We start from the raw sequence: 22,048 nt of genomic DNA, 5'->3' as shown, positions 1-22,048 counted from the left end.
TGGAAAAACTAAAAATGTTAAGTTGTCTGTGTCCTCAAGGGGTTAATAACAAGCCCATTTATGACAAAGGGACCGTCCGCCGCAATAAGGAACACGTCCGGCCATAGAAGCAGGTAATGTGCACATAAAAATGGCAGCCGTTAGACAAACTTCCGGTCACGTGACCTTATGTTATCGAGGTTGCTAAGACATCAAAAGGAAATAGACTGCATTTCATTTGACTTCGCCCCGCCCCCTGTGCCTGGTCTGTCGAATCAGATACTCACTTCCCTATTTATCCGGCTCTGGATATTTTCACTCAGCCAATCAGACGTTCGATATAAGGAGTTAGACTCCTCCCTACTGTCACTGAGTGCTCCGCCCCTTCTTTTGTTGGCGTTCGGTGATTGGACTAGGTGGTTGTCGGTTACATCAGGGCGTGGCTTCTTCCCGCTGCTCTCCTCCTAACGGTCCCGGCTGGGCCTGTGAGAGGAGAACATGGCAGCCGGGGGTGAGGGCGTCATGCGGAGATGGATCAGGGGCTTTGGGCTGCTCTACCTGTGTATCCGGGGTCCTCGGCTCTATCGGGTTTACCGGGTGAACGGGCGGGCAGCGATTGGGAGAGGCCGGCCCTTGCAGGAAGGAGACGCTGAGAGTTCCTGGGTAAGAGATCTGTGAATTGCACCTGTTATGGGACTGTATTATAGGGGTGATGCTCCCTCCATACCACATGGCTGCCATGCCCAGTACTCTACACGGGTATGTGGCTGTATACATTACACACAGTGCGGATATAGGAAGCGCTGCGGTTATGTCACTTTATCATTTACTACTTGTCTCAATTCACTTTTAAGATTTCTGCTTCCTGTCAGTGAATGGAAACGTTGTTTAAATCAAGAATCTGAAAAAAAACTACAGATCTAATACTACTCACAGCTGGGGATTTGCTACAATGGTATACAGTCTGAACAATCCTCTGTGAGCTCAATACATCATCTTTAGTGCAGATAGTTTGCTACAATGTATGTGTTTATCCAGCGTTTGCAAGAATTGCACTATCTGCAGCACTTGCTACTAGAAACCTGACAGACCCCGTTATAAGTTAAAGGGGGGGGGGGGGGGTCCGTCATGATTTGTCGGTTTGTGTTTAAAACCCGATCCAGTTTGGCTGTCGTGGCTCTATTATTAACGGAAGCCATGACACCAGTGTGAAAAGCCCTAAATGATCAGCCTGGAGTCAAGACTTATTTAGCTAAGGGAGGATTAGGCTAGAGACTTGAATGTTTCTAGTCACTGACTGCAACCAGAGATCTTGAAAATTGTGAGCTGTAAAAGAAGCAAAGTGTAAAGTAAAGTCGCTGAACGTTTTATTATGGCGGCCCTATTAAAATAAAGACATGAGTGCTGCTGTCAGTTATACTGGGGGGTATAGTGACACCCACTAAAGAGCCCCCCTTAAAGTGCCAAACAGGGGCTGAAACCAAAAGGGTTCCTGTGGAATCTCACAATGTATCACATGGTTCCTCTCAGCCAATCAGTGGCTCTGGTTTAGACAACTCCTGACCAGCAGAATGTGGGGGTTCCTGCAGCTGAGACCCCCCCCCCAGTGATCAGCAGGGGAGCAGAAGAGGGAAAACCTCTGCTATAGGTCATGAATGGGGTAAAATATCCAATATGTGGGACTTCCCTACCTCTGCTGCCTGCCGTATCTGTACCACTAGGCCTCTACCCTGGCCGGGTGGGATTTAGTATATAATAATGGCCGTGTGGTATCGGAGAGCTTCGCGTAGGTCCCGGCGCTCCCTGTCGGTCAGATGTCACGGACCTGAGGTAATGTAGATATTATTTACTTTACAGGAATCATTTTATCAACCAAAAGCCCTGGAGAAACACACAGACAGCATCCTGGCATGGGTAAGTCACGCGTGCCGCCTGCAGTCACCACAGACATAAAGGTGCCCGTACATATAAGACCATCCTCAGCCGACCCCCTCCCCCAATATAATGTGTATGGGGCCATCTGCCCCTCCCCCGATTGCAGAAGGGAAAATGAGGTGGGGGGGGGTTCTATATAAATTGTAGAGGGACATTTGACGGCCCATGGACTTTGAGTTCACAATCCAGGACCATGTGACCCTCTGACCTGCCTCACCTGTCACCGCTGTCCGCAAATGTCCATTTTGGTTGTTGACCTTGTTAACCCTCGTCTCTCTGCAGGTATCTGTCCTGTGGACCATTTCTTACTACTCCTCCCCCCTCGCTGCCTTCTACATGTTCAGAAAAGGTGAGTTTCTAAGATAACGCCCCTTCATGGAGGGGATAGTGAACGTCCGAGCTGACGGGCCAGTAGATAACATTAGGTTTGGTTTCCTCTTTAAAGGAGTTGTCCGGGCACGGGGCGGTTTTTCATACTAATGACTAATCCACGGGATAGGTCCTCAATATATGATGGGTGGGGGTCCGATGATCAGCTGTAATGGGCACCGGATGTTATGCAGTGGCCGGTGTTGGTTCCGGGCGCAGTATAGCGGCCGTGCTGCAGCTCTGCTCCTATTCGCTCTGTGCCGCAGCCATCCGCTTCCTGCACAGACACTCAGTGCCCGGAGGCAGCCGGAACAGCTGATCAGAGCGGGGTCGGGCTGTCGGACCCCCACCGATCACATACTGATGACCTATCCTGTGTGTAGGTCAACAAAATGAACCGCCCCGTACTTGGACAACCCCTTTAAACTTGGGGTGCACAGTGACCTCGGTCGGACGACATCCAGTCGCAAAGTTTGCCACTCGCTGGTTGAGCGTGGCACGCGACATCCTAAAAACACCCAGAAAAAAATACAAATTGCTGATGTGACGTAAACGAGTTGCAGTTGCACACGGCACTTTTTAACAACTTTATTTTATACTTCTAACGTATTCGCGTACCCCGGTATACTAATACGTCGCACTGCATCGCTCTGGCCCAGGCTGCTGTTAGGACGTCGCACAGTGTGCGCTGCCTGATGTCAAAAGGCGGTGGGCAGTCGGGAAGGGGTTAAAACCTATGCTGGCAAAGTCGCGTGCAACTTGAGATCTACCGCCAAAAATTCTGCAGCTTTGGATTTTTGTTCCGTCTGTCGTGTCGCGTGTCGTAACGTGGGCTCATCTTCAATCGTTACTTGCGATGTCGCGTGGCGAAATTCATGCCGCGTGACCGAAGTCGCTGTGTAGCCCTAACCTCGATCTGCTGTGTGAACGGGTCCTGCACCATAAACCATATAGTCACACGTGGTCCACGTAGTTTCCTCCGGATATTGATCGCCTACCACCGGCTCCGTGTTTAGAGAACGTTCATCGCCGCGTCCGGTGGAGAGAACATTTCTAGGACAAACCGTATAATGTTGTGAAATGATAAAGTGCAATGTGTCTGCTACTTGTGATCTGTGTTCTGTACTGCAGGATATATTACTGCGGCCCGGCTGATACCTCTGACACAGTATGGCTTAACCCTTATGTTCCTGCTGGCGGGAATAGCATGTTTACGAGGTAAGACCCTTCCCTGCAATAAACCGCTGTGTATAGAGAGTAGCTGTGTACTGTGAGGTCCGTTGTAGGATGCTCGCTGTATATAGAGAGTAGCTGTGTACTGTGAGGTCCGTTGTACGATGCTCGCTGTATATAGAGAGTAGCTGTGTACTGTGAGGTCCATTGTAGGATGCTCGCTGTATATAGAGAGTAGCTGTGTACTGTGAGGTCCGTTGTACGATGCTCGCTGTATATAGAGAGTAGCTGTGTACTGTGAGGTCCGTTGTAGGATGCTCGCTGTATATAGAGAGTAGCTGTGTACTGTGAGGTCCGTTGTAGGATGCTCGCTGTATATAGAGAGTAGCTGTGTACTGTGAGGTCCATTGTAGGATGCTCGCTGTATATAGAGAGTAGCTGTGTACTGTGAGGTCCGTTGTAGGATGCTCGCTGTATATAGAGAGTAGCTGTGTACTGTGAGGTCCGTTGTACGATGCTCGCTGTATATAGAGAGTAGCTGTGTACTGTGAGGTCCGTTGTAGGATGCTCGCTGTATATAGAGAGTAGCTGTGTACTGTGAGGTCCGTTGTACGATGCTCGCTGTATATAGAGAGTAGCTGTGTACTGTGAGGTCCGTTGTAGGATGCTCGCTGTATATAGAGAGTAGCTGTGTACTGTGAGGTCCGTTGTAGGATGCTCGCTGTATATAGAGAGTAGCTGTGTACTGTGAGGTCCGTTGTAGGATGCTCGCTGTATATAGAGAGTAGCTGTGTACTGTGAGGTCCATTGTAGGATGCTTGCTGTATATAGAGAGGAGCTGTGTACTGTGAGGTCCATTGTTGGATGCTCGCTGTATATAGAGAGTAGCTGTGTACTGTGAGGTCCGTTGTACGATGCTCGCTGTATATAGAGAGTAGCTGTGTACTGTGAGGTCCGTTGTAGGATGCTCGCTGTATATAGAGAGCCGTTGTACGATGCTCGCTGTATATAGAGAGTAGCTGTGTACTGTGAGGTCCGTTGTAGGATGCTCGCTGTATATAGAGAGTAGCTGTGTACTGTGAGGTCCGTTGTACGATGCTCGCTGTATATAGAGAGTAGCTGTGTACTGTGAGGTCCGTTGTAGGATGCTCGCTGTATATAGAGAGTAGCTGTGTACTGTGAGGTCCGTTGTACGATGCTCGCTGTATATAGAGAGTAGCTGTGTACTGTGAGGTCCGTTGTAGGATGCTCGCTGTATATAGAGAGTAGCTGTGTACTGTGAGGTCCGTTGTAGGATGCTCGCTGTATATAGAGAGTAGCTGTGTACTGTGAGGTCCGTTGTACGATGCTCGCTGTATATAGAGAGGAGCTGTTTACTGTGAGGTCCGTTGTAGGATGCTCGCTGTATATAGAGAGTAGCTGTGTACTGTGAGGTCCGTTGTACGATGCTCGCTGTATATAGAGAGTAGCTGTGTACTGTGAGGTCCGTTGTACGATGCTCGCTGTATATAGAGAGTAGCTGTGTACTGTGAGGTCCGTTGTAGGATGCTCGCTGTATATAGAGAGTAGCTGTGTACTGTGAGGTCCGTTGTAGGATGCTCGCTGTATATAGAGAGTAGCTGTGTACTGTGAGGTCCGTTGTAGGATGCTCGCTGTATATAGAGAGTAGCTGTGTACTGTGAGGTCCGTTGTAGGATGCTCGCTGTATATAGAGAGTAGCTGTGTACTGTGAGGTCCATTGTAGGATGCTCGCTGTATATAGAGAGTAGCTGTGTACTGTGAGGTCCGTTGTAGGATGCTCGCTGTATATAGAGAGTAGCTGTGTACTGTGAGGTCCGTTGTAGGATGCTCGCTGTATATAGAGAGGAGCTGTGTACTGTGAGGTCCGTTGTAGGATGCTCGCTGTTCATGGTAGTCAGAAAGAGACGGTACGCTGATATTCCGACAGGGTTATTTTTATTCACCTGGGTTGCGTCAATGCTTGAAAAAGGGGCGGGTGGTCCGAAACCCATGTGATGAACAGTCTTCTGAAAAGCGCGGATCTTCAGCTTTTCTGGTGGTGAACCCTCTAGTCAGTGGTGCCAAGCCGTTCTGGAGGAGAGCCGCTAAAGGACAGGGCTCTCCTACCGATGTGACGCCCGCACGTCCTGAGCGAGCGGCTTATAGCACCCCGGATCTCCAGTTTGCACCCTTAGACATCTTATAAGTTCCTGATGGCCGTGACCGTTTAATCTTAAAGGGAAACTCCATTTTTGAAAAAAGATTTTAGAGTTAGAATCTACAATTCTCGTTAAGGGGTTTTCCGGGACAAAGAGCAGGGAAGTGGATAAAAAAATAAGTAAAAAATAAATCCCCTGTTCAAACATCCGCCTCTCTGGGGTCTTTGTTGCCTTACCCTGCAGTGATGTCATGCAGCCAATCACAGACCTCAGCAGTCTCGTGCCGTACATTCAAGCATCGCCAGTGATTGGCAAAATGTACGAAGTCCTGGACACCCCCTTTAATAACATTGGCGCTCTATGGTATATGACCCTGTCACCAGGTATACAAAGTTTTTATGTTCCTCCTCCTGGCACTGGTCTAGTCCGTTTTAGCGTTTTAGGAGGCAGACGTGAGCGGATTATCAGGTCTGCAGCGTTTTTTTTATCCCCCCCCTCCCTCTTTTGCCTCGGACTCTTAAACGAGTCATGCCGGAGGGCCATGCCAATCTCCTCAATCTTCTCTCGGACGTTCCGTGGTCTCTTTCCCCAGTGGCCCGACCTCCTTTCCCAAGGTCCACAATTCCGCCCCACTTTACCTCCACTTCCGTTAACAGCGCGGTTATTAAGGCTGAGTTTCTAAGATTTCGAAGTCTCTCGGAATCTGTTATCCAGACTGTGAAAAAGACAAATCCCAATCCGCTAAAGCCCACAATCTCATTGCGAAGTTCTAACCCAAGCTAATCTAATAGGCGCTGTTACACTGAAAACGAAAATTGTGACCCAAAAACTTTATTCTTTTAAAAGTTATGAGCTTTTTTTCTAAATATGCAAATGAGGCTATACTAGAAAAGCGGGAGGTAACAGCAGCGATTCTCCTGAGGCGGAGCCTCCTCACAGCCTCTGACCCCGTCCTATCAGCATGAAGCTGCTTCACACAGTGTGAGAGACTGAGGCTGGAGGGAAGGGGGATCACTTCAAATAGCCATATCTCTGGCTGTGGACCACCTAGAACAGCGGTCGGTTCTGGTGGCATATGAAAGAGGAGATTCTAATCCTTCATATGGCACCAGGATCGCAATTCTAGCTGTGACACATCCGGAGGTATCACCAGTTGAATACACAGTCGGAAATGGAAGCTGATACTATATGATCACTGTGTTGCTGGGCAGGGAAGGGGGAGAAGCTTTATGCCGATTGGACAGGGTCATACAGAAAACATGACACCGCCCAGAGTGAAAAGTCACCTCCTATTTGTCTATTAGAGCCAAATTAACATATTTAGAAAAATGCTCCTAATTGCAAATAATGTTTTTGAAAACAAATCACACTAGTTATCAGAATCACAGCGCCTATTAGATTAGTTAGGAGATCGGGAATTAATAAACTGGTGACAGATCCTCTTTAATTTTCTGACCCTCCGCGACTGTCCCACGGTGCTGTCCAACATTGTTATTAATACAAAAAAGCATTTTACGGTTCTTATAAAAGTCCAATATTCAAAGATCTCCAGCATTCAATGGAAATATGTTGTGCACAAGTGGAGTTTCCCTTTAATTAATTGTAAAGAAGTTTTCCATGCGGAGTATATAGCTCGGCTATGCCGTCGCTTGCTGGGCTGTGTCCCTCACTGATTGCTAGAATAAGTTCTCTCTTTCCCTGCACAGCGCCACTGACGTCCAGGCAGGGACGGATTTAGGGTACGAACACACGGCGCATTTTCCGCAGCGGATTTATTGTGGAAACTCCGCAGCGTTTTACAGTAGCAGCAGTATGGTGGGATTTCAACAAATCTCGTCCCCACGCTGCGGAAAAATGCAGCCGAAAAAAAAACTTACAGAAATTGACGTGCGGTTTCTTCAACCGCAGCTTGTCTATTAATACTGCGGAATCGCTGCTCTTCTGTTGCGGGTTTTCCCATTGAATTCAATGGGGTGCTTAAACCTGCAACAAAGTGGTGTGTGGCGGAATCACAGCGATTCCGCCGCAAAAAATTGTAAGTAAGAAAAAAATGAAGTTATACTTACCCAGAGTTCCCTGCTTCTTCTCCAGTTCGGCCTCCCTGGATGACGTAGCAGGCCATGTGACCGCGGCAACCAATCACGGGCAGCAGCATTTACATGGCCTGCAACATCATCCAGGGAGGCTGGAGCGGACGTCCTAGGAGGGAGAGGGTAAGTATGTGCGATCATTTACGCCCAAAAAAACCACTTCCTACCCTTAGGGTGTGGCAGACTGTACAGTTGCCCAGAGCCCCCCCACCCTGTTTCCTAGGGGGCTCCCAAGGACTGAACCATGAGGAACAACCTGAGGGGAGAAGAAAAACATTCTACTCCAGTGCTCTGCCCGGCAATAATTAAAATTTAGTTTAAACCGTCCAGTATTATTTAGCGCTGTATGGTGGTTTATCTTGAAATTTAAGTGCAGAATTATTTAGGGACTATGACAGGATTATGAGGCCTCTTTAAGAGAATATTAGTTGTATACTATTTAAACAATATATGGTGGTATTATGTGGGCTGTATATGCAGTATTATGGGCACTGTATGGCGGTGTGTATGTGTAATAAATATATATATATATATATTTTGTGATTGAGAAGAAAACCGCGGATATGCGGTTGGGGTGAGTTATCTATGTGAAATTGTAACCGCAACAACGTTTTTATTTTTTGTATTTTTTTTGGGGGATCCGCCATGGGTTAGTTATGACGTCTTGTATTATTTCCCTCTCTCTAGGGTTGGGCAGGTGGAGCAATCCTCAATATATTCAGTTTATAAGCATTTTACAGAGAACCAAAATGGATGATTGTCCGGAGAACAAGGTAACGGCTGCATTGTGATATGTATGTCCTGTGCTGTGTACGGGGGAAAGGGGTGTCACAGGAGACCCTCCATCATTAGAGCTGGCCATGGACGTTCAATAGCGAGCCATCTACTAACACCCCCTCACTTCCTCATAGAGCAGGAGGGAAAGTGGCTGCTCATCTTCATAGAATCGGAGAAATGAAAATACAAGTAGTGAGATCCTTGTTTTCCCTGGTGGCAAATGTTGGGATAGTCAGGATGTCTCAATAGATAATATATTGTCAGGGGACCCCGTAGAGTTTGGTGGATAAGCCTGCAGACCCCCACGGATATCGTAAAGCAGGGATGCCAGGCTTTACTTTGTTACCATACATCAGTTGTTTGCTAGGCTGTTTCTGGTCCTCCCACAGAACAGAATGGAAAGACCTGCACACGTGCGCGCCGTCTATCCAATTATTCTCTCCTGAAACGCGGTGGACAGTTGGGGGTCCCCCGTTCCTAACCGAGGTGCAGGGCCCAGAGTTGGGACCCTCATCTATCAGGCGTTTATGGCACATCCCCTGAATAACCCCTTAAGCTCGCTAAATGTTTTAGACTACATTCACTCCTATGTGAAGGGCACAGGAAGGAGAGCGCCCCCTTCAGGACAATACTTTGCAATAATAGAGTTGGTGTCCATAGCACAATCTGCAATCCAGTAATGTTTCGGGTCGACGTCCTTTATTACCTCTGATGTGTGTTTTGAATTCACAGAAAATGTTGTGCAATTTCAACTTTGACTTTCGCAGTTGGCCAGTGGATTTCCAGTGGGATGAAACCAGCAGGTAGGCCTCGTAACTCCTAACCAATCAGATTTCGATGTTTTGTAATTCGCGATTCTCATCCATGAAAACGAGCGTTATACCGTTCACCGTTTTCTATGTCATCAGGAAAGATCCGCAAAAATCGGAGCTGCCAGGAAACGTCCCGTTACTGAAAGCCGAACCTCGGACACGAGGCGCAGCGGACGATTTCTTACAACGGGTGCAGAAGCTTCCTTGTCAGATAATTAGGTAGTGTATGGTCGGGCTGTATACTGTGTATAGGAATGCTTATTATATATAGTATAGCTAGTTATATACTATAACCAGTAGAACCACAAGGAAGCGGCTTCTCCTCTTATTTCTGTTTCCCTGGCTGATTGCCACTGGTAATAGGTTTTTAATAGGCTGCATTGTTAAAGAGGCTCTGTCACCAGATTTTGCAACCCCTATCTGCTATTGCAGCAGATCGGCGCTGCAATGTAGATTACAGTAACGTTTTTATTTTTAAAAAACGAGCATTTTTGGCCAAGTTATGACCATTTTTGTAGTTATGCAAATGAGGCTTGCAAAAGTCCAACTGGGCGTGTTTAAAAGTAAAAGTCCAAGTGGGCGTGTATTATGTGCGTACATCGGGGCGTGTTTACTACTTTTACTAGCTGGGCGCTCTGACGAGAAATATCATCCACTTCTCTTCACAACGCCCAGCTTCTGGCAGTGCAGACACAGCCGTGTTCTCGAGAGATCACGCTGTGACGTCACTCACAGGTCCTGCATCGTGTCAGACGAGCGGGGACACATCGGCACCAGAGGCTACAGTTGATTCTGCAGCAGCATCAGCGTTTGCAGGTAAGTAACATCGACTTACCTGCTAACGCCGATGCTGCTGCAGAATCAACTGTAGCCTCTGGTGCCGGTGTCCTCGCTCGTCTGACACGATGCAGGACCTGTGAGTGACGTCACAGCGTGATCTGGCAGAAGCTGGGCGTTCTGAAGAGAAGTGGATGATACTTCTCGTCAGAACGCCCAGCTAGTAAAAGAAGTAAACACGCCCCGATGTACGCACATAATACACGCCCACTTGGACTTTTGCAAGCCTCATTTGCATAAATACAAAAATGGTCATAACTTGGCCAAAAATGCTCGTTTTTTAAAAATAAAAACGTTACTGTAATCTACATTGCAGCGCCGATCTGCTGCAATAGCAGATAGGGGCTGCAAAATCTGGTGACAGAGCCTCTTTAAAGGGGTTTTTAGAGCTTATGAAAAATACAGACCGTACCTTTTTTATCTATCTGAATGCCCACCAGATGATGCCACCATTACTCAGAAGTCATTCTTTTTCACTTCATCATGTTGTAAGATAGTGCTGTATTCTGTCTGCTGCTGAGACGCAGTTCTGCTGCTAGACTGCACTCCACAGCATGTGAAACACAATCCCTCCAGAGAAGTGATGGCGGGGGGGGGGGGGGGGGTGCAAGAGGCATGTGATCTGTGACATCCTGTTCTGCAGGGAGAGGGGAGATAACACAAGCAAGAGATAAACACCAGGAACGTGGTCATGTGAGATTGGCTTACAGAGACATTTCAGCTACAGAAAGCACATTAGTATGTTAAAGATCAGAAAAACCCTTTAAAGGGTAACTAAACTTTCAGAAGACTTCTGACATGTCATAGTGACATGTCAGAAGTTTTGATCGGTGGAGGTCTGAGCACTGAGACCCACACCGTTCGCTAAAACGAAGAGGCAGAAGAGCTTGAGCGCATGGTTTCTGATCGTCTTTTCTCGGAAAGCAGAGCATTTGGTGTATGGACTCAATAGAAAGTCTATGAGCCCGTACACCAACTGCTGGCCTTTCCGAGAAAAGCCGATCAGAAAGTAAGCGGCTCAGTGCTCACCCGAGCGCTTCTGCCTCTTCGTTTTAGTGATCGGTGGGGGTCTCCGTGCTCCGACCCTCACTATGACATGTCAGAAGTTTTCTAAATGTTTTTAGTTACCCTTTAAAGGGTTTTTCCGATCTCTAATATACTAATGTACTTTCTGTAGCTGAAATGTCTCTGTAAGCCAGTCACTATGACATGTCAGAAGTTTTCTGAAAGTTTAGTTACCCTTTAATGTAGGTAATCTTTGTTTTTTTCCATATAGACCAGATGTTGACATGTGAACGGCACAAATTGGGGCACGGTCTGATAATGGCTCTCCAATCAATGTCGCCGAGCCCATTCTCGGCAATACTGACTGGAGGAGCGTACTTGCTGACCGTATTCTCTTCCCGATGCTGTACCCACACCTCCTTTTTCAGAAAGATTCTGGAAGAAGTATACAGCAACCCCTGTAGTACACTGGTGATTCATATATTACATGTCAGTGGCACTTTTAAAGGGGTTGTCATCCATGAGACCGTTTTTTATTTTTTTTAGGAATCTTTTTGTATGTAATGTTTTTGAATGTCTCATAAATAAGGCTTGTGAGAAGTTATATCTGTGAATTCTTCATTACACACTTGCCTTAAAAAAAATTGGGTCCATATTGTATTCTTTTTTTTTTTTTTTTTTTTTTTTTTTTTTTTTTTCCCCTTCTGTGAAAAAAAAAAAAGTGTGTGTGTGTATATGTATATATATATGTGTGTATATATATATATATTTACATAAAAACAAATCTGACCGGTTTGTTCCTTTATAATCTAAGATAACGACATGTATTTCAGACAGATCTCCTCTTTCACAGTTACATAGTAGCTCACTCGTTTGGCAGACGGATGCTCTACCCCGGCTCAGTGTATCTATTACAGAAGGCGCTCATGCCCATGTTATTGCAGGGACAGGCCCGTCTTGTAGAAGAGGTGAGTATTAAATGGAGAACAAAATGTTTAGGATCATTTTTGCTCTTCTCCATACACTTGTATTGTCATCATTCCCTACTAACTCAAGGCCCTATGCTTCCCTTCTTTATCCCAGTATAATGGGAAACGAGCCAAGCTTCTGGCGTGTGACGGAAATGAAATCGACACCATGTTTGTAGACCGCAGAAACTCCGGTGAATGTAATGGGTCAAAGCTGGTAAGAATAGTATCCAGATTCATTCATTCGCCCCCTCCTGTAGAGAGCAGTCACTGCCGTTGCCCGGGCTGGTTCCACTGTATATACCTGGGAAGTTGTCATTGCTGAGGTGTTGTTGCAAAAAAGCTTTCATCAGAATTTTGGTGTCTGGCAGATATCGACTTCATTTAATTTAAAATTGGGGTGGCCGTGGTACCTTGAATGGTGTGGAGGCTCCCATTCGGCACAATGAAATGCCTGTTTTAGTAAACACATTTATTCCTCATAAAATCACGTTTCTGGAGAACTTTTTTTTTTTTTTAGAACGGTGTGCCGTTCCTCTGTTACTCCTCTTGGAAATGTATGATATTGACAACTGGATGTTACCATTCCCCTAGCCAATTAGGCATGTCTCTATATAGTCTAAAACTCTGAGCACTGATTGGACAGTGTCAGTCTGTGTAGGGACACGCCCCCCAACTGACACACCCAGTTGTCTATTAATTCATACATTTCTAGGAGGAATCACAGAGGACTAAAAAGCCACTCGGAGTTCGAAGTAAAAAGGGGGACCACTCGTCTTTAAATGAATGAGGGCATGCAGAGGTGACCTTGTCTGGGAAAGAGACTCCCATACAGTCCTTTACAGTTGATGAGGTGCTGGACATTTCTGAAACCTCTGTATATACTGTACACTACAAAAGGTCTTCTCATAGAAGAAATAATTTGACTGATTTGGGCTCTGTTCACATGTGCGTCGGAGACTGTTTGGTGTCATAGATTTCGTTCTGTGAAGGACGGACACCATGATGGAACCTGACGGACGCTCTTGTAAGTCAATGGGGTCTGTCGGGCGCAGGTGATATGATGGATCTGGTGCTGCGTCCTGGTTTCTGTTGTGAACTAAAACTAGGCAGCCGATGTGAACAGGGACTTCTCCCTTGGTCCCTGGAATCTGTTCCTGTATACATCATTTTTATTTTACACATGGTTTCTCTGGACAGGTGATCTGCTGCGAGGGCAACGCTGGGTTCTACGAGGTCGGCTGCATTTCCACTCCCCTTGAAGGTCAGAACTTCTCTGCTTTGACTATTGATGACTCTACAGTGTTTAAAGGGGTTTGTCTGGGGACTAAGTGGATAGAAAATAAAACCGCTCACCGAACCGCCGCTGCTATGGTGGTCCTTGTCGGTCTTTGTTGACGTGGCGTTCACACAAGCGATGGCTGCAGTCCATTATATGTCTTGGGCAGCATCGCCAGTTAATGACTGCAGTGGTCACGTGCATGAACGGCCAGGACTAGTCCATAAAGATTGGCAGGGACCAACAGATCGGCAGTGCTGGAATGGCGGGGGGTTAAATAGATGAGTGTTTGATCCAATCTTCTACTCTTAGGACTTTTTTTTTTTTTTTCTTAAGTCCCGGACAACCTTTTTAAGGACAGGTTGTCCAGACACGTGACCACACATAGGCTTGGTTTGTAGTCTGTTCGCATGGAGCAGTAGCTGAATTTACCTGGTGCACATAGGTCTGCCATATACAAAAAACAAGGACTATCTTTTGAACTAAGACTATTTAAGTTACTTTTATTTATTTTTTTAAGATTTTTGATTTATTGTAACAAAATGGTTGCAAAGCTGCACATGGATAATTAAAGTGTACCCATACTTTCCTAAATCTTCTGACATGTCATAGTGACACGTCAGAAGTTTTGATTGGTGGGGGTCCGAGCACTGAGACCCCCACCGATCGCTAGAACGAAGCAGGAGAATAACTTGAGCGCATGATTTCTGATCGTCTTCGGAGCGATGTACGGGCTGAATAGACGGTCTATGAGCCCGTACACCGCTCGCTCTGCTTTCCGAGGAAAACCGATCAGAAACTAAGCGGCACGGCGCTCACCTGAGCACTTCTGCAGCCGCGTTTAAAAAAAAAAAAAAGACGGAGTGCTCAGATCTTATCACACCCTACAGAATCTGCATGGCCAAATAATTCAAATACTCACCCCATGGAAGGTAATTGCCCGGCGTAGGACACATTTTCTTTAGATTCCTATTGTTCCTGCTATTAAATATTAATCTACAACTAGGATAGGGATGGCAATGAGTTCACTGCGGCCTCCTCCCTGTGACAGCCGTGTGAAATCCTTACAGATCTTCGGGGCCGACGGCTCTTTATGAGAGTTACGATGGAGGTTCTATAGGGAGAAAACCCTAAAATTGCCATGTTTTATCTTCATATACAATTGTAATTTGCTAATGTTTGTTTTACTATTGGTCCATTGCTTGTATGAAGCAACATATAATGGGTTCTGTGTTTCAGCTGGTTATTCTGTACTTGGCTGGAATCATCCTGGGTTTGCAGGCAGTACGGTACGTTGATATCTCACTTTACGGTAAAACCTATGATTCTCTGTAGTACCTGTATGGGAAGTAGAGACGTGGGATTCAATGCAGGAAAAAATGTTTTTCATGGTGGAACAGTCGGCGAAAGCGCAATTATTTTTTTTATGTATTTATTTTTTCCCCGTTTTTAGCACTTTTTTTTTTTTTTTTTGCACTGTGGTTCTTGGTCTGAATATGACCAGGGTCAACATTTGTAGTCGGGTCACACGCTGCTTGCGTGGGTATTGTATGGGCGTTTATCCCGAACCCCAAATACGCACTGACCGATTAATTGACTTGTAAAATTGGTCATCATGTGATCAAGAGAGAAATCCGATTGCAGGGTGCCGCGGGCTCGAGGACTGATTGTGATTTTTGTTGTTTTTTTTTTTTTTTTTGTTGGCACGATATAAGTAACACAAAGTACATAAAAAAAATAAATAAATAAGACCTGATCTAAAGACTTCTGCCACGATAGAGCGCTCCAAGAGGTCCGTAAATAATAGATGACCAGCAGGATTATAGTGTTTGATGTGAAGAGTTAATCACTTGCTGTTTGTAACTTGGATTAACACATGTGGGGGCTTGTTCTGAGGTGTGTACTATTTTATTCCTTCGTAGGGTTGTCACGATACCAGAATTTGGACTTCGATACCGATACTTTGTGTAGTACGGCGATTCTCAATACTAAATCTGTTACTAGTAGAAATTAACCCCATCATGTTTCTGTCATAATGGACAATATTGGGTTAATGTGTGAGGTACATGAAGGTTTAAAATTCATTTCACCTCGTGCATCACATCAATATGTGCAGGAAAGCCGTTTTTCTTTTCTTTTTAGTTACAACATGACCATGCTGAATATGTATTGACTTATTTTAATGTTTACTGTAAAAAAAAAAAATGGGTGTATTTTTTTTTTAAAATTTTGTATTTAATAAATATATGTTTTTAAACTTTAATGTACTGATAGTACAGAGACAGTTGTTAGGACATACCTAAGTATGCCCTAACAGGAAATCTGGTCAGACAGCCCTGGGGTCCTTCAATGGACCCTGGGATGTCTGCCCATATATGGTATGTCCCTCGATCGCGTCACAGGGATTCCCTGATCGCAGCATTCAAGGGAATAGCAGCGGAGATGGGTTTTCTCTGATCGCCGCCGTCCGAGCGCGGCTACTGCTGTGTAATAGTCATTTCCCTGCTCCTGACAAGTGTACGCGCGGTCAGTATGAGGTGATGCGGCCGGCGCTGCACCAATGAGCGTCGGCACTGAAGACAACAGGGGGTGTTTTGCAGTGCGCCCGCCATGTTCTCAGTGTTCAGGGCCGGCGCTGCCACATATTAGTGCAGCGCCGGCCGCAACGCCACATCCTGACCGTGCGTGCAAGCTTGTTCGAAGTGGGGCAATGTCTGTATCGCACAGCCGCAGCCCCGCTCTGACTACATTCATGTGTTACAATACTAAGCCGGGCGGCCGCACAGTTTAGAATCGAAATATGTGAATTAACGGTATTGAACCGTTTGAGGGTGCACTGCATCGAAATAGTATCAATTTCTACGCATCGTTCAACCCTATTCCCATCGTGTCCCGGGTGAGCCCCCAATATAAAGCTTGAAGGGGTTGTCTCGCGTCTGACACGTTTGGAATACTTATAGATCCCGGCTTTCTCCGCAGGGTGTGCCTTTTCCTCAAAACGAAGCCAATGCCATGGATGCGGTGGTGCAATATGCTGTGTACCGGCTGGACTTCAAGCTGCAGGACATCGTTGTGTACGCCTGGTCTATCGGGGGCTTTACAGGTGTGAGACACGAGCCACTAGCCTACCGGGAAGACCGGATTGTTGGGTTATTTAAAGAGAATGTTAGAAGTTCTAAATGAGAAATATAAGTGGGAATTGAAATTAAGGGAAATCCGTGGTTTAATAAAGAGGGGGCAGAACAGGTTAAATGGGACTTTAATAGATATCCATTTTTTTCCCTTTACAGCCACGTGGGCCGCCATGTCCTATCCAGACCTCAGCGCCATCATCCTTGATGCTTCCTTCGATGACCTTGTTCCCCTGGCATTGAAAGTGATGCCAGAAAGTTGGAGTGAGGAAAAATATCTACAGCTACGTTTTTTGAGGCTAAACGCTGACTGTACTTATTGTCGGCTTCTTATTTCATATAGTGTATATAGTCTTGGAAAAAAAATAATAGGATCACCCAAACCTTTCCAATATTACTATTCCCTCCCCATCAGTCATCCTAATAAGTGTAAAGGTGCCCATAGACATGACTTGGTTAATTGATTCAGAGGTGTAGCTAGACATTCCTTATAATATGTTTCCCTGCCTGTCAGGACTCCCGGCCACCCGCTGTGCCGGGAACTGGAGCATAGTGCCATGTACTTGAATGGAGCGGTGATGGCAGGGAGATGGTCCAGAAGAGTGCGGGGAGAGAGCTGTACAGCTTAGGGGGCACAGAGGGCATGGCATGAATCAAGTGTGAGTCGGAGGAGGAACCTTGGCTGGGACCTGACTGTTTCAATATATATATATATATATATACACACGCCACTGGGTTGACTCATGCAACACAACAGTCATTCAACGTCTATGGCTGTGTTTGGCCATCTAAATATTGTAACCATATCGGTAATATTGTCACGTGCACATGAGAAGAAGTTCTGTTTTTCATCGGGCTTTCTGTTAAATGAATTCTCCACTTTTTCATAGGAGGACTCGTAACCAGGACTGTTCGGAAGTATCTAAACCTAAACAACGCGGAGCAGCTCTGCAGGTAGCGCTTCTAGATCCACTCGTGTAGGATATTTCTTCTCATTCCCTTTAGAGAATGTTCTCTGTACAGTGTAGACGTAGAACAATTGTTTTATGAACACCAACTTCAGGTTTTCCCTATGCTTCTGATATTTCGGGCCATCGGACCCACGGTCGGGCTGGGATCTGTGGCCATAATAGGGCAGCAGAATTGCGCTTGTAATATGCTTATGTAAAACTGGTCTATGGTGGCTGCACAGCTCTTGGCAAAAAAAAACAAAAACTGAATCCCACTTTTTTTTTTTTTTTAAGGTATCAGGGTCCCGTTTTGCTGATCAGAAGAACAAAGGATGAAATAATTACGACCACGTAAGTATATGGGACAGTGTTTGGTAAATGAGCGTGACTGAAACATGGCGGCAATTATCGGTTCATTCTCATTTACAGAAACCCAGATGACATTGCATCAAACCGAGGAAACGATCTCCTCCTCATTTTACTACAACATCGGTGAGTGTATCTAATCTAAAGCGTCTGTAATACTGGGAATGTCCAATCTTTGGATGTAAAAAGTGATATTTAATGTAAAGATGAGGTTTATGAGTGGACATGGGAAGATCCAGTAGAAGTTTTCCTGGTGACGTCTGTCATTAAGGGGATTGTCTTCCAAAAACAGTGCCACACTTGTCCAATAGGTTATATGTGGTATTGCAGCTCATCTCCATTCACTTCAGTAGAACTGAGCTGCAATACCAGACACAACCCGTGGACAGGTGTGGCGCTGTTTCTAGCAGAAAGCAGCCAGGTTTTCTAATCCTCGACAGCCCCTTCTAACCTCATCACAAGCACGCAGCCTGTGTATATCTATTCTGCAGGTCCCATGTGGTGCCTTGTCAGAGAATGGGCATCTATAAAAGGGCACTACAGATGGTGAGCGTTGTCTGCCCAGCATATAGTGCTTAAAATCAAAACGGTTTTTCGACTTCTCAGAAATCAAATTGCCGTTAATCTCTATAATTGGTAAAACCAACATACTGTAAAATCCACTCCATTCCCGCACAGTCACTGCTGTTATCCCGTTGAGTTTTGTTTACTTGGTCAGTGCCGAAATGTCTTAGGCATCAAGCACGCGACCGATTCCGTTTTGATGACCACAAAACAAGCATCCTAGCGGCTTCCGTGCGCTGTCCGTTTTTTGTGAACCCATACGCTAGAATGGGTGAGATGGACCGCAAATACGAACAAGAGTAGGACTAGTTCCATCAAATCCGCAAAAAGAAAATCTGATGTGTGAACGGCCCCGTAGGGATGAATGCTTAAGTGTGCTGTCCGTAAAAAAAACAAAAACGGATAGGACACTGAAGAAACATTGGTCGTGGTGTGCATGAGCCCTTCCTGGCCACGTGACCACCGCAGCCAATACGTGGTGTCAGTGTGAACGTCATGTTACCGGTCTGTCTTTATAAAGATGGCGCTCACACATTCCATTGTCGTTACTAGATTTTTTCTTTTTGCCTATGATTCATTTACGTGGAGACTTCTTCCTGGTCAACGTGATACGTCTTCAGATTGAGGAAAAAAAAATGTGAATCTTGCCCAAGTGTGGTGCAAAAGATCTGGTTGTTGAAGGGTTAATGGTTCCCCAGGAATATCACATTTAATGTTTTCCTTGTATCTTTAGTTACCCCGATGTGATGACAGAAGAGGGCAGGGGGGCAGTGAGATTGTGGCTCTCAGCCGCCACTCCAGAAGAAGAGGGTGAGGCGGCCGATCTTCTATATTGTACTGCGGTTCGTTACATTGTGTCACCTCCATGGAATTCTTATACTTTTTTTTTTTTTCTTATCTTGTCCTTTTGGTAGCCTCTGTACTAAGTCACTATGGGGTAGAGGAGGACTGGTGTCTGTCGGTCCTAGAGTCATATAAAGCTGAGAATTTGGGACAATATCCGTGGAGTGTTGGTAAGTACGAGGCGCCATCATAAAGCCTGAGTGAGACCGCGTTCCTAGATGACGTGGACTGATAAACACTTGACATGTTGGGATATGTGCCAATTCTCTGGGGGTGCCCTCGCCATTCTGGTGTCCAGCTCTCCAGCGTTATATACAGTGCAGACACCTATGGTGGAATCTGTTATGTCTTATATATAATGCTTCTCTTCTTGTTCCTTTTCAGGGGAGGAAATGACTGCGGAAGAAAGGCAGCAGCTGGCTGTATACCTGGTACGTATGGCAGATTGTAGCCTGCATGTTCCCAGCACAGTCCTCTTACCTGTCCTGCAAATTTGTCTTGAACAACCTGCTCCCCGCACGTCACTAGAGACAAACCGAACACTGCGTTCTGTTCCTCCACATTCCTCTCCTCGTGAATTGCCCAACACTTGCATTTTGCCCTGGAGCCTCGCTTCTCCGCACACAGACCTATGGTTACATTCCCAGCCTGCCCTGAAAAACACTCCTCCAGAACGCCAGACTTGTTGTTCTTGTACCCCTTCCTACACCAGCTTTGCCTATATATATATATATATATATATATATATATTTATTTTTTTTCAGACCACACAGAGTTTGATTGTGGTATCAACATGGAGACACATATATAATATTAGTACCAATGCATCTAAAATGAAGAAGCGTTCCAAACCGTCTTGATGAGGAAGATCCCGCTGTTCTGTGTCTATAGCACCTATTCAGATCTATGTGTCTCCATGGTGACAGACCACAAATAAACACTGTGTAGTCTGATCCTCCAGTCATGTTACTCCATCTTCTATTGTCTATAAGCTTGTAAAAAGAGATTGTGTGTGTGTCCCATTGGGGAGAGGGAATTATGTGAGTGATTACAATCTGTACAGGGGTCCGGATACCTGTTGAAGTGATTAGTGGGGGTCCCAGTAACACATTTATCACACCCTCCCTGTGGATAGGTGATAAGTGTTCTTAGTGGGAAAAATTTTTTAAATACACTTTGCATATCTGTTGCCAATCCGCTATTATTGACAGGGTACCTCTACTGAAGACTTAGGGCTCATGCACACGACCGTATCCATGTGCACGGCTGTGGGTTTCAGGTCGGCCGGGGGCGGAGTGTCACCTGCGGGCCGTGCACATGGCCGCGTCCATTATTTGCTATGGAACACGTCCGCAATAAGACATGTCCGTTCTTTCTGCGGTCCGGGCTCCTGGGCCATCCACGGACCTTGGAAACCACGGTCATGTGCATGGCCCCATAGGAATGAATGGGGCCGCAATTCTCCCGTGGATTTTCGGGGGAATTGCGGCCGCAAAAGTCCCCATGCACAAGAACGTGCTCATCAGTCTGTGTAAAATTCCTTTTCATGTGGCATCAATGAGACCTGTTAGGTGCTGGATTATTCAATATTCTGGACTATGGGATGGTCATAGGAAAGGGTATAAAACTCCACTGTAAGGGTAGAGAACCTTTTTTTAAGAAGGAACGTCCACCATTAAATCTTATCACGCAATGTGTAAATAAGTTTTATTTTAATTCGAATAATTCGGGACTTTTGAAATTACACCTCAAATTGCAGTTGTTTGTCAGATTATCAGATTAAAGGAATTAAAGTGTACGTTCTGGCCTCCGCGTCCCACTGATGATGTGTAAGTGCTACTTGTCTAACCGGTTCCTCTCTCCACAGGCACAGAAGTATCTAAGCAGCTTTGAAGCCACACACTGTACCCCCCTCCCAACCAGCGCCTTCCAGATGCCCTGGAGCATATAACCCAGGGTTGTGCCCCCGGGTGTGACGCTGCTGCCTCTGGGCTAGATCCACCTGCTGTAACCTTCCTCCATCCCGGGATCTGTCACTGGCAGCTAACACAGGAGAGCGAGAAGCCATGCTGCCCACCGCCTCTCATACCTCTCTGGACTACTTTTTTTTTTAATAAAAGGATTGAGAACAAGATTGAATGGATTAAGTGATGAGAATTGCAAAGTCCGCTATTAAAATGTGAACAGTTCTTGTAAAATAATGTCTGTCCCTGTCCTGTAACAGATCTGCACTACCGTTCCTCCACTTTCCTGGGGTCCGTGGTCTTACAAGGGGCCACTTTTAGATTGTGTGCCTGTTCTGTTCCCGTGCTGTCTGTGCTTTTAACCACTGAGCCATGTGTTGTCAGAGACTACTATAGGCGAAGTTACTGGAGAATCTCTATACTGTACCAGCAGTAGAGACATGGGTTTAGCCTCCATGGTTAACCACTATAGATGAATGTTCTAGCATCGTCATTGTTGGATAAGTGTTGTGTCATCTAGAACTTCATAAAGGTCGAATATTTCACGCGTTCCATTACTGTCCGTAAATGACTGTCGCCTTCACGCATCCAACGCCATCCATTAGGCTTACGACCTCAATAAATTCATGTGCATGTCTCCATAATGTGGTGTTATTCTGTTTGTAGACACTTCGGAAAACGGGTTCTCAAGGAGTAGCATAGATGGGAAAGAAAGCCAGGTCTCAGATGGGGGAGACCTACCTGTGATAGAGTTGTGGGGGTTCAAAAACACTGGAGTCACCTGTGAGCGTTGGACTGCACGAAGTTCCTGAGGTCCGGCCGAAGAAGTGTAAGGCTCAGAATGGGT

General features: G+C 45.9%; 1 protein-coding gene across 1 annotated transcript; it reads left to right on the top strand.

Moving 5' to 3' along the window:
• Nucleotides 1-388: 388 nt before the first annotated feature.
• Nucleotides 389-21,845, top strand: ABHD16A (abhydrolase domain containing 16A, phospholipase). The gene is made up of 20 exons (XM_075836324.1): nt 389-642; nt 1,837-1,893; nt 2,197-2,263; nt 3,415-3,501; nt 8,393-8,478; nt 9,215-9,285; nt 9,391-9,513; nt 11,990-12,104; nt 12,220-12,321; nt 13,305-13,368; nt 14,623-14,672; nt 16,363-16,486; nt 16,674-16,778; nt 17,405-17,468; nt 17,759-17,815; nt 17,894-17,956; nt 19,128-19,204; nt 19,309-19,407; nt 19,622-19,668; nt 21,105-21,845. Exons 1-20 carry the CDS (start codon nt 478-480, stop codon nt 21,186-21,188), a joined length of 1,707 nt encoding a protein of 568 aa, XP_075692439.1. The 5' UTR covers nt 389-477; the 3' UTR covers nt 21,189-21,845.
• The last annotated feature ends 203 nt before the right edge of the window (nt 21,846-22,048 follow it).

This window comes from Rhinoderma darwinii, chromosome 8 (genome assembly GCF_050947455.1).
Source record: "Rhinoderma darwinii isolate aRhiDar2 chromosome 8, aRhiDar2.hap1, whole genome shotgun sequence".
Lineage (NCBI taxonomy): Eukaryota > Metazoa > Chordata > Amphibia > Anura > Rhinodermatidae > Rhinoderma > Rhinoderma darwinii.
This window is presented reverse-complemented; position numbering and strand designations above follow the sequence as displayed.